General features: G+C 47.5%; 1 protein-coding gene across 1 annotated transcript in view; it reads left to right on the top strand.

Annotated features, from left to right (window-relative positions):
* Positions 1-207: 207 nt before the first annotated feature.
* The window catches only part of TECTA (tectorin alpha), a 66,969-nt gene continuing 54,989 nt past the window's right edge, over positions 208-12,187 (top strand). The window contains 5 exon segments of the mRNA XM_053900358.1: positions 208-415; positions 3,174-3,461; positions 7,178-7,315; positions 7,660-7,825; positions 11,729-12,141. Coding sequence (XP_053756333.1) covers positions 299-415; positions 3,174-3,461; positions 7,178-7,315; positions 7,660-7,825; positions 11,729-12,141 — 1,122 coding nt within the window. The 5' untranslated portion in view covers positions 208-298.

Here is a 12,187-nt window from a genome sequence, read left to right as displayed (position 1 = left end):
AGTTTTAACCGTTGCTCTCTCCAGAACGTATGGAAGCACAGAAACAAAGCATGAAGTGATTTCTCCTAAGGAGAAATGGCATTGCTCCCATACTTTCCTTTCCAGAGGCAGAAGATAATGCATTGTGTACAGCTTAGGTTCAGGATAAACGAAAAGGCAGTCTGACTTGCATTTAGTTTGTAAGGCTCACTGAAAGAAGCTGGCTTTAGTGGGTGGGAGGGAAGCAGCTTGCCAAGCGAAGAGGGCCCTGCCATCTAGCTTACCACCATCTCTCTCGACAGCTCAGCCCAGGGAGCTCATGTATCCATTCTGGCAGAATGACACAAAAACCCCGAAAGTAGACGACGGAAGCTCATCCGAGATTAAGCTGGCCATCCCCGTTTTCTTCTTTGGCGTTCCTTACCGCACCGTCTATGTAAGTGGAGGAGAGCCGGGCTCTGCTCTTTGTTTATCATTAAGGAAAACATTTTAAACACCTTCATCCAGGGTTCCAGGAATGGAAGATTTATTGCCAGCTGGAACGACAAGTTCTGAGATTTCATGAGCTGATAGGTTTTATGATTAAGAAAGTCAAAGGTATATTTAATGGCTAATGTTCATAGTAGAGGAGTATACAGGGCAATAAATTGCTTTTGTGGGTGATTAAACACAGAAGTGAAGCAGAGGCCCCGATGCCATGAACATTATTTCTGCTACGCGACAAGATAAAAAGATACAATGAAGCACAATAGGAGCAATATCATTTTTCTTTCCCTTCTGGGGGTGTGAAAAGTTTAGGCATCTGCTGTTCTTTAGCTTCCTACCAATTTGGAACAGAGCCAGAGCATCGTAGAGGGATAATCAACTATTATATGTAAGTTGTTTGCAGAACTGGCCGTCTTTGTTGGGTCTGAGATATGCCATGGGGTCCCATTTTCAAACCTGCATGAAGAAATGGTACCGTTTGTGTCAGAGTTCTCCTGGGCACCTGTGTTCTCAGGTTATTATTTTTTTTTTAGGTCTTTGAGTTTCTTGCTAGTGAATGGTGGCACACTGAGAAGGTTCAGAGAAACTGAACCTGTCTCTATCTTTGGCCTTAAAGCATGGGGTGAGGTGTATGTAGATTCTATCACATTCTATTCTATTCTATTCTATTCTATTCTATTCTATTCTATTCTATTCTATTCTATTCTATTCTATTCTATTCTATTCTGTGTCTTGCCCTGAAGGAAGAACTGAAACTCCAATGCCTCTGTCTCTGGCCATCTCTGCACCTGGGACCTCTGTATTGCCCACACTTTGATGTATCTCTAAGGACTGACACCTATCAGAAAGTGGCTCCCTCCTCCACTGTCAAACCAGTGGTCCTTGAACCTGCAGCATCCACATCACTTTGGCGCTTGTTAGAAATGCCACATTTCAGGGCACGCGCCCCCCCCCCCCCCAAACTGCTGAATCAGAAGCTGGGAAGGGAGCCTGGTAATCTGAGTTTTAATGAGCCCTCCAGGTGATTCTGAGGCCCACAAAAGTCTGAGAACCTCTGATCTTCACTACAGAGTATAAGCAAAACACATGTGAGTCAATACCACCTCCCTCCGCTAGTCTGTGAGTCTTAATGACAGCTGTTATTTCCTAGCCAATACCTTGCTCTGGCATCCTGAGATGCCTTTGGGGGTCCACTTACAGCAGCGCCTCCTTAGTCTGTAACAGCCGATTGTAAATTTCAGAATGTGTTGAGCTGGTTTTGGAGATGAGAGGCGTGTACAGGACTTCCATTCTGGAAGCCTTAGTCTCCCAGACCTCTAGAAAACATGAGTTTCATTGAGCTCCTCTTTCTCCTCTATTGTATCATGGAGTCTGAACAATTCTTGCCCTTGCAAAAGGAGGGTCCTTAATTTGGGGTAGACTTATTTGGGGGTAAAATGTTCCCTGGGTTTCCAGTACTTTGAGTCGTGCAATCTTTTTCGAGCTTCTCCTCTGGGTTGTTGGCTCTCTCGCGCACCCAAGAGGCTCTTAACATCCTTGTAGCTGGATCTCCGCTTCCCTTCCAAACCATACACTGTGGCTCCCCAAACAGATTGATGCACCCTTGGCCCAGGCACTGATAACTTACCGCTGGGATCTGGGTCACTGTTAATGTCCATAATATTACTGATTAAGAGGATGCAACCAACAATTAAATGTATAGGCAAGTGATCTCCAGGTTTTCTGGAGGTGTGGCAAGTGTTCCCCTCCCAGACATTTCTGCTGTCGAAGCCGTTGTACAAGCCACAGGTTAAATCAATCTCACAGAGCTGCAGGCACAGGCAGAGGCTGAATTGTGTACAGGTCCTGCATCAATGGAGTGTGCATATTGGCTCTGATTTGCAGTAGGCTCAGTAATTTAATAAGCTTACTAAGCCTTTTGCAAGTCATGAAGAAATCACCATAAGATAGTCATTTACATATACAACGTATAGATTTCACATCTCCATTTTTATGCAGCGATTATACAAAGACGCCATCAGACTGCAAGAGCTATCATGGAATTGGGCATCTGTAGGTTGTAACCTCGTCCTTGATGTGGGTACAGAGTGGTTGTGAAGTCAATTGAATCAATAGCAGTCCTTTAAATGCCTCATTCAGAACAGGGTATGGTTGATCCTGAGATCTGAGTTCAATAATGGAGTATTTGATTTAGCTTTTACTGACTCTCTTCTACTAGGAATCAAGGTGTAATATACAGCTCAACAATTTTTTAATTTAACTTGTTGCTTCCATGGTTTTGTCGTTGTTGTTGTTGTTTTTCTAACTATTTTGCATCTGTCATGCTGGATCTTCTTTATGGTCCACATTACCTCTTGCCTGGCCCAATGCACGTGCGCGCGCGCGCACACACACACACACACACACACACACACACACCGGTAGCATTTTATAAGTGTAAACAGAGATAGGATAAAAAACATGAAAACAAGACTGATTATTAATAAGAAATGAAGCTGACCACAAATTGGAAGTGAAAGAAAACCAATGAGTTTGTCTGGGAGTAAATGAACCTCCTCATTGAGTGCTGGAAGCTGGTGTTTGGGGGTTCCAACTCAGTGGTTTAAAAGTTGTTTTCATTCATATGATTAGGCCAATGTCTCTACTGGTTTGTGACTCTGACGTCACATTTGCAGATCCATTCTGGCCAACCTGTCTTATTTTTTCAGGTCAATAACAACGGAGTAGTTTCCTTCAATGTGCTAGTGAGCCAGTTCACGCCAGAATCCTTTCCCCTGACGGATGGGAGGGCCTTCATTGCTCCCTTTTGGGCAGATGTGCACAATGGAATCCGGGGCGAGATCTATTACAGAGAGACCATGGACCCTGTCATCTTGAAAAGAGCCACCAAGGACATCAGGAAGTACTTCAAAGACATGGCAACCTTCTCTGCCACTTGGGTTTTCATTGTGACATGGGAGGAAGTCACGTTTTATGGAGGGAGCAGTACCACACCTGTAATAATTCAAATTTTCTGTTTTCCACTTCCTATCCTGACATCTAATTCTTGTCCGTCTTCACTGCTATGACGGAGTCTAATTGTTAGAGCTGAGGAGTGTCAGTTTCCTGAGTTAAACTAATGAGTCTTGCCACCCACTTTCCAGGAAACAGAGGGAGATATCATACCTGAGCAGTCCAGTCAGCTGTAATGATATCTCGCATGTGTCATCTCCATCACTTATCATTACGAATATCTAAAAAGAGCCTCTCCATAATTTTCTGGCAGAAGGTAGCATTCCTATTTTGCAGGAGAGTGATTGAGGTCCTGTGACCCTATCCAGGCCACATGCTTAGGGGCCCGTCAGGAACCCAAAGGTCTTTTTTTCTTGCCAGGGGCACAAATGCCTCTCTCTATCAGCTGATTTCCTTCCCCCTCCTTTTTTATTTTATTTTATTTTATTTTATTTTATTTATTTATTTATTGCTTTTTTTTTTTTTTTTTTTTTTTTTTTTTTTTTTTTTTTTACAAAGCCTGGTAGGAAGTGGAAAATAGGGGGCTGGATTTGGGTACAAATGACCTACCTGGTTCATTTTATTATGTTATGACCTTTTTTTTTTTTTATTGTGACCAGGTCTGGAATTATTCATATTTGATGCTAATTGAAGTGGGCAGTTAAAGCGTTTCATGAATAAAGTTTCAACATCTGCTCTGAAATCCCAAATGAGCAGTCAAATAAAAGTCAAATAAGGAAGATTATCACTGGAATTATCGTAGAGATAATCAACTTTCTATATAAAGGGACAGAACACAGTTTTCACAAAAGTCTGCAGCTCATTTGGGTGACTTTGGCAGTGGAGATTTTTGAAGTAGCAGACGTATCTCCAACTGTATAATTTCCAGTAAGCAAAGACATTCAAAACTCTGCCCTCTGCTTTCTTAGCATTATTTCCAATTCCATCTGTTTTCCAATTTCCTTGGCAATGAGTCAGTTGTTTAGGGATGGAATAGAAACTACTGAGTTAGAGGCAGAGGTGGAAAAGTGCTGGGCCAGCCATTCACGGCTGCCTGCATTGAGCACATTGTGTTTTAGAACCTTCTGACCCCAGAGCATGAGAATGCACTTTACCGCTAAGAGGTTCTGGAGAACAGAAAGACGCAAGTTTAAACAGTGGATGCGTTGGCTAGAAATAACCTCTCAAGCAGCATACATTTCCCTCTGTCATGTTATGGATTGCTAACAACTCCTGGAGTGATGTTTTATGTCCTTCAAGCCTCATACCTTACAACGTTAAAATGCAGGATGCTAGTGATCGATAAATTGTAGCGTCAGTGGGGGGGAAAAAAGAGAAGAAATGCCCATCAAATGCTGACCACCATTTTTTCCAAAAAAACTTCCATTGGCCATAAAAATGGCAAGATAATTTAGATACTTTCTGGTTCGTACTTTGGAGGAAATTTGGGGGCTAGGTAAGAACTCTTTCGATGAGGATGAATGAGGCAACAGCTAAGTGCTTTGGGCTCCTTGGAGAAAAGATGGTACAAGCCTTCCAAGCATCCATCTCTATCTTTTAAATTGACTCCTCTTCCATCTGTCGTCACCCCAGGTTTCCCCTCCTCTGTAGGAACACACATCACTGGGCCAAATAAGCAAATGGCGTGAGAAGTCTCTTAGAGGTGGAAGTTGCCATTCATTGGAAGCCTGATAGCAAGGAAGAGAGAAGAGGACATCTCTACTTTCAGGAGGGAAAACTAATGGTTATTAAGAGCTTACTGTGAGCCCAGTGCTGTGATAGGCTAGTTGTGCATTTCATTTAGCCCCCACAGGGATGTTGTGTAGTAAGCAAAACTCATTCCACCTGAAAGGTGGGGCCATAGGCCCAAGAAGTTAAGTGAGCTGCCCTAGTGACAAGCGAGGAGATTTGAACCTCACGGGAGGCCAAGCAAGTTTCAAGTTAACATGCCCTCACTCCAATTCCTGGACTCTCCCCTCCAGCTGCCTCCTCCTCCAGGCATCACTGAAAGTCCTCTGCAAAATAAAAGGGCTTTTCAAGAATGGAAAAAAACACGGTTTCACCAAAAACAGATCGGGAGGAGCCTAAGAGCAAATGTTGAGGAGATACGTACGCGTAGGGTGTGTGAGAGCGAGGCAGAACGTGCGCGAGGGTGAGCCAGCCCTTGTGGGGTGGTTAGGGTGCTTGGTTGGCTTTGGGGTGACTTCTGGGTTGTTCTCAAGACCTGCTTGCACCAGAGATATTTCCAACTTTATTTCAGGAGAAGGGATACCCTCCTTGAAGGAGAATCCCAGTCTGGAGGAGGGTTGCTCTTCAGACCTCCTGTGACCTTGACTTGATGCCTGTCTCCAGAACCTGACCCTGCAGTGATCTTAGAGCAAAATCTCGAGCTGACTCCTCGGGCATCTCGGTGCCCCACTTACCTCTTTTGTTGAGCGGGGCCAAAGAGTAGAGGCATATACCTGCCCGACCCTATCATGAGCGCCATCGGCTATGGCAGGCACCGAGCTGGAGGAGAGAATCCGCATTTACAAAAAGGGCTTTTCTTTACTTGCACCTTGTCTCCCTCCCCGAGACTGTCTAGGATGGGAGATTTGGGGCTTCCAAGATCCTCCACCCCAGTCTGATTACACAGGATAAGAATTTGGGTCTTCCTCTGTGTCTGACAGAACGTTAGCCGGGATGGTATCAGGCAGCTGGGGAAAGTGTGAGGCTTGAATGGAAAAGGTCAGCCTCCTCTCTTTTAGCCCTCCTTTTATTTGCATTTCCTGAAAACCCGTGTCGAGGGGTAGGGATTAACCAAGGGAGACAGTAAAGGACAGAGTTGGCTACGGCTTGTTTCTGGAAACTGTTCGCGAGGCTTGTTTGAATTTATATAACATCTCTATCCTAAAAAGGTGAAAATGAAGACCGCGTGTAATGACAGTGCACTGAGAGAGAGACTGGGGGCTCCGGCTCGAATCCCATCTTCTGTCGCTAGATCCTTGCAAAATGTCCAGCAATTCATCTCCCTCAGCCCTCGGTTTTTAAGCTCTCAGATGAGAAAGGGCCAAAAAATTGCCCCCCTTAGCATTGGTCTGAGGTACAGGCGGGTGCTGAGATTTCTGCAGATATAAAGTGATACATACATGCTCAATTAGAAGAGCAATTTCTCCCCAGAAAGTGCTTTTTAAAAACCACATTCCCACTTCCATTTTAAAGAGGGGAGACAGCTCACCAAGATTAGCGGGTGTTTTCCAGGACGCAAGAGAGCACAGCGCAGACGTTGGCCCTTAGTCAACACTGATGGGCATTTGATGGCCCTCCTCCCCGCCTGCCGACGCCCCATCCAACCTGCTCAGGGAACAGGTGCTTGTGGCCCTTCCCCTGCCTGGACCACTTCCTATAGTTTATTCTCATGCTGCCATCTATAGGTGCTCACGCATTATCACAAGCCGAGCGGGGCCTCTGACTTCTCTGGTTTGAATCAGAGCTGTAAAAGGGGGTGCTGAGTCAGCCCCTAGGTTCTCCTCAGGCAATCTCTCTTTTCAGGTGCATGCTCCCACATGTCTTGCTTTCCCGACTGGGGGCGAGAACAAAGTCAGAGAGGAGGCAGAGTGTGAGGGCTGGCACTGGAGCAGCTCTGAGCTGCCGGGGGGCAGGGAAGGTGCAGGGTAGAGGGGGCTGGGGAGAGGAGCTTCTGGGAAGGGAAGTCATGAGACCACCCACGGCCATCCTGTAGGTGAACACCTTCCAGGCTGTCCTGGTGTCTGACGGATCCTATACATTCACGCTCTTCAATTATTATGAAATCAATTGGACCACTGGGACAGCGAGCGGCGGTGACCCCCTGACCGGCCTTGGGGGAGTGATGGCACAGGTATGTGGCTCTCCATTTCATGTCCACCCTGTTTCCGAAGTACTCTTCTCCTTGCTTAGGCTGCTCAGCATGCTGGAGGGAACCCTGCCAACCGTTTTGAGCTAGAGAAGCGTGTCTGATTTTGCAGGTGGACCGAGAGGCTAATCTTGCCCATCTGTGGTACCTTGACGTGGGTGTGGCATGAGCTAGGCAGGCCTTTCTCACCTGCAGTGGTGGCCCCGGGAACTCCAGGAAAAGGGGTCTCCTGATTTCGATGTGCTGGAATCTGAAAATAAGGTACGACGGCCAGTTAACCCACAAGGGTGGTGTTTGTGTTCAAGTCTCGCCTTCCTTTTGTGCTCTAGGCAGGATTTAATGGTGGAAACCTCACCAATTTCTTCAGCCTCCCGGGGTCAAGAACCCCTGATATTGTGAATATCCAAGAGACCACGAACGTCAATGTTCCAGGCCGCTGGGCATTCAAAGTTGACGGGAAGGAAATTGACCCAGCCAATGGCTGCACCTCCAGAGGTAAAGGCTTTTCCTCTTCTCCATATGGCAAAGCAGGGTTTGCTTGGTGTGGATTGACAGGCAGGCTTTTAAGCCACGGGGGCGGGCTCGTTCCCGATGCCTTACTCTTGACATCTCTCAGCTGGGTAATGGAGATCAAGGTAATTTTAGCATGCACATTCATCACACCGGGAGCTGAAACCCTGCATTTGCTCCACAGCGGTTTTCGAAGTCCTTGCCTGGGGTGTGAACACAGCTTCCCCTTCGAAATAACTCCGCAGAAGTGGACGTGGCTCTTGAGCGATTGCTCAGCCAGAGGGACAGAAGGGAGCCCTCCTGCTTAACATTATTCTTGTTGTTGTTGCTGCCATCCCCCCCTTTCCATTTTTCTTCTCCTCTTCACTCCTGCTTTGCCATCTGCACCCTGTAGATCTGCAGGAGTGGGAGAGATCAGAGCGTTGCCACATCTCCACGGGAGTAAATCAGCACTCCCTAGTGTGATTAGAAAGAAAGGGGGGGAAGTGTCATCGTCTTCAGGGTAGCGTCTCCTAAACTCGTGTCTGCAGCGGCAAAACATACAGGAGTTTGGGGAGAATCAAAGCTGGCTTTAGGTCTGTGTTGAACAAGCTGTAGCTGAGCCTCTCTTCCTTTATGGTGGCATCCAAAGTTTGGGGCCTTTTCTGAACTATCCAAAACCTCTTTGGATGTGCACAACAGCCTGGGACTCTCACAAGAACATCCTGGCTTATAGATTCCTGCTTCTTATGTGTGTGAAAGTAGTCAGAAAGCCGTATTTCTGTTCGTATTTCTGCTTCTGGAGTGGAGACTCCTGCAACTAGGATCAGGACATCATCCACCTGTCTATCTGTCCGTCCACCCAACCATCTGCCCATCTATCCGTTTAGCCAGCCAGCCAGCCAGCCAGCCGTTCATTGCTTCTTTCCAAAGAACATTAGAAAGCCCCAACAGGGGGCTCCACTCCATCAGGTGCTGGGCATGAAGGAACTCTGGCTTTCATGACACTGCTGTGATAGAGGAGACAGCCAGGGGGACAGTGATGACACAGTCTAGGCCACATTGTAATGGACGAGAGGGTAGGGGGGCTGTGGAAGCACAGAGGAAGACACTGGGGGGAAATGCAGATGTTTAAGAAAGTTTTGGCTTGGGATGAAGGTTTCAGGAGGTCTCTTGTCCTCCTCCGATAGGAAGCATGGTCTGGGGACCTACATGTCTCAGCAGCCCTGGGAGGCCTCCGAGTTCTCTCTTGACTCAGCTTCCATTTGTGTAATAGACAGAAAAACCATATCCACCTGGCCTGAGATGCCCACGCCTCCTTCCCCATTCCCTGCACTGCGGCCAGGCTTATCAAACCTCCTGACTTGGCTCGAACGAAAGGTCATTTGTAAAGATGGGCATTTACATGCCTGGGCATCCTTGTCTCTGTAGACTCTATGAAGTCCTCCACATTCCAAAATTAGCAAATAAATGATTTGGAGCTAAGCCGGTATGAAACCGGCTGGGAAAGAATCTAGCTCTTGAGCTCACCAGTCTTGCAGAGATCGTGCCCTGCTCCCATACAGAGTGTAAATACAGCTCCACTTAAGGTCTTGTGAGAGATACAAGACCAATGCCATGTTCTCTGTCTCCCCTTGACGGCCCGGACTAGACGCACCCAGTGCCTCTGCCCCTGTGTCCAAGCATCACAGAGCCGACTGGCTGTGGCCGTGCAACCTGAGTGCCCAGTGACAGCCTCTCGCCTGAGCCCTGGGAATGAAATGCCGTGATAATGGAAAACATTGGCTTGCAGAGCTGTGGAGTTGGTCGGATGCCAGCCGTGTACAAAGTCTCCACTTTGACTTCATTCTTTTCCTCCTGAGTTATGGGTTTGGGTTTCACATACAGGGCAAATTCAATATCCTTATACAGACTGCTGTGCATTTTTATGTGCCACTAGACATATATCAATCTAATGAGAATCGGGTTTGGCCTGGGTGATAGCAGGGGGAGATTTGCATAGAGCTGGTTTATTATATCATCGCTTTGCAAACAGAATTATCTCAGAGAGTCTACCTTTTGGTCCAATCCTCCTCTATTCAAAGGCATTTTCCTCTCATTTATTGGAAGCCTGAAAGCAGAGACTGGAAATCATACTTAGCGGAGGCTGTTAAAATATATGCAGCCTGGACCGGTGCCAAAGAGCATTGAGGTTCGGGGCCTGTCTTCGGGGTTGATGCATATGACCTGCTGGGAATGTGAATAAATCTATTATCCCACATTTGGGCTCTATGCTCAGCAGGTATGAAACATAATTGCCTGTGGAGACATCGTCGTTCCTGCTGCACGGATACAGAAAAGACTGTTCTGGATGCGCCCATGCTCTCTGCTTGGGGTCGTCTTGCAGCCTATGCTGTTCACTGAGCACTCAGTTCTAGAGACGAACCTGACCAATCTTTCCAAACTACAGTTTCAAACAGTCAACTCCCGATGTAGGACATCATTTACATTTCTTCATGTTGTGTCTCTGGTGCTTTCCTTTTCAGACATGTTTCAATTTACAAATGCTTCCACCTCTATCGACTTGTGTATGTGGACTTGTTGTGGCATCGCTGTTCCCCATGGGACAGGGATGAGAAAATAGCACTGCCCCCCGCCCTTTGCAGGTTAGAACACTGAGGCAGATAGAAGTAAGCCAGTGGTCTTGGAAGTTGGTTGCAGGGTTTGTGACCATTTTCTCGGTCTCTTGGCTCTGACCCAGCCGAGGACAAGATCGCGGGCCCCAGCCCAGAGACGCTTCCTTTTCAGTTGAGGGTTGATATTAATTACTGGCAAAGTTTGAGTTTTTGGTGGGGGGAGATCTTTGATTTAGGAAACTGGTTTTATTTTTTATTATTTTTTTGATTTTTTAAATGTTTATTTATTTTTGAGAGAGAGACACAGAGCGTGGGCAGGGGAGGGGCAGAGAGAGAGGGAGACAAAGGATCCGAAGCAGGCTCCAGGCTCCGAGCTTTCAGCACAGAGCCCGACGCGGGACTCAAACCCACAAACCGTGAGATCATGACCGAAGTCGGGCGCTTAACCGACTGAGCCCCCCGGGCGCCCCTGGGAATTGTTCCAAAGCCTGATTGTCTGCCAAATAAACAGTAGCACATATTAAAATTAGTGCATCCCATAAAGGACATCCCTCCCCCAACCTCACTCTCCTCCTAACCTGGATTCTGTCTAGAAGTTCTGCCGGTGGATAAGGACAGGGCCTACCTAGGGTGAGAGAGAAGGCAACTTGTATCATGTACGTTCTGCCTAAGCAGTGTTTGCACGATTTATGAGCCCTTGAAGCTAGAGTTCAGCCCTTTCCAGAACCCTCCCAGGGAGCCTGGGATTTAAACTTGTGTGTCTGCCTCCTGATTCATGCTTATTGATCCCTTCCGGCACATACCGGGCCCTCAGCAAATGTTTGCTGAATGAACGGATGAGCGAACAAGTTAGCACGGGAGGAATCTGTGTTGCTGAGTTTCCAGGGAAAGCTGGGCCTGTTTCTGGAGTACCCTTCTTCTTCTTCCTGGAAGGAAGGGTATGACTCCCGTGCGTCACAGCCTTTGCCGTGGATTAAGATGACGTGTCTTCCCTTGAATGAGAGTGTGCTCTCTAGCCGTGGAGACGGTGATGCCAAGAGGTAGACTGGATTCCCACAGCCTCGGCTTAGAACCCTGGCTTCGCTCCTGAGGGGCTGAGCGCTCTGGGCTGAATTGGTGACTCAACCTCCCCTTAGCCTCAGTTTCCTCTTTCATCGAGTGAGGTCGATAATACCTGCCAAATAGGGCTCTTGTGTGGATTCCATGGTATAATGCAGGAAAAGCATTCAGCCCAGCGCCTGGCCGGGAGGGTAAATGCTCAATAAATGTTGGCTCTAATGTCATTCTTCCCCAGGACAGTTCCTTCGGCGAGGGGAGGTGTTTTGGGATGACCTGAACTGTACCATCAAATGCCGCTGTCTAGATTTCAACAATGAGATCTACTGCCAGGAGGCCTCCTGTAGCCCCTACGAAGTGTGCGAACCCAAAGGCAAATTCTTCTACTGCAGCCCCGTGGAGACCAGCACGTGTGTGGTGTTTGGGGAGCCACACTACCACACTTTTGATGGCTTCCTCTTCCACTTCCAAGGCTCCTGTGCCTACCTGTTGGCCCGACAGTGTTTGCAGACTTCCAGCCTCCCCTTCTTCAGCGTGGAGGCCAAAAACGAACACCGTGGGGGCTCAGCCGTCTCCTGGGTGAAGGAGCTCTCTGTGGAGGTGAATGGCTACAAGATTCTCATCCCCAAAGGCAGCTATGGAAAAGTCAAGGTGAGACCCTCTCCAGCCCTCCTGGGAAGCTGGAGAAGCTGGAGAA

The sequence above is a fragment of the Panthera pardus genome, unplaced genomic scaffold (assembly GCF_024362965.1).
Source record: "Panthera pardus isolate Hobbes unplaced genomic scaffold, ASM2436296v1 HiC_scaffold_12, whole genome shotgun sequence".
Taxonomy (NCBI): domain Eukaryota; kingdom Metazoa; phylum Chordata; class Mammalia; order Carnivora; family Felidae; genus Panthera; species Panthera pardus.
The sequence above is the reverse complement of the archived record's forward strand: the minus strand, read 5'-3'. Positions and strand labels throughout refer to the sequence as shown.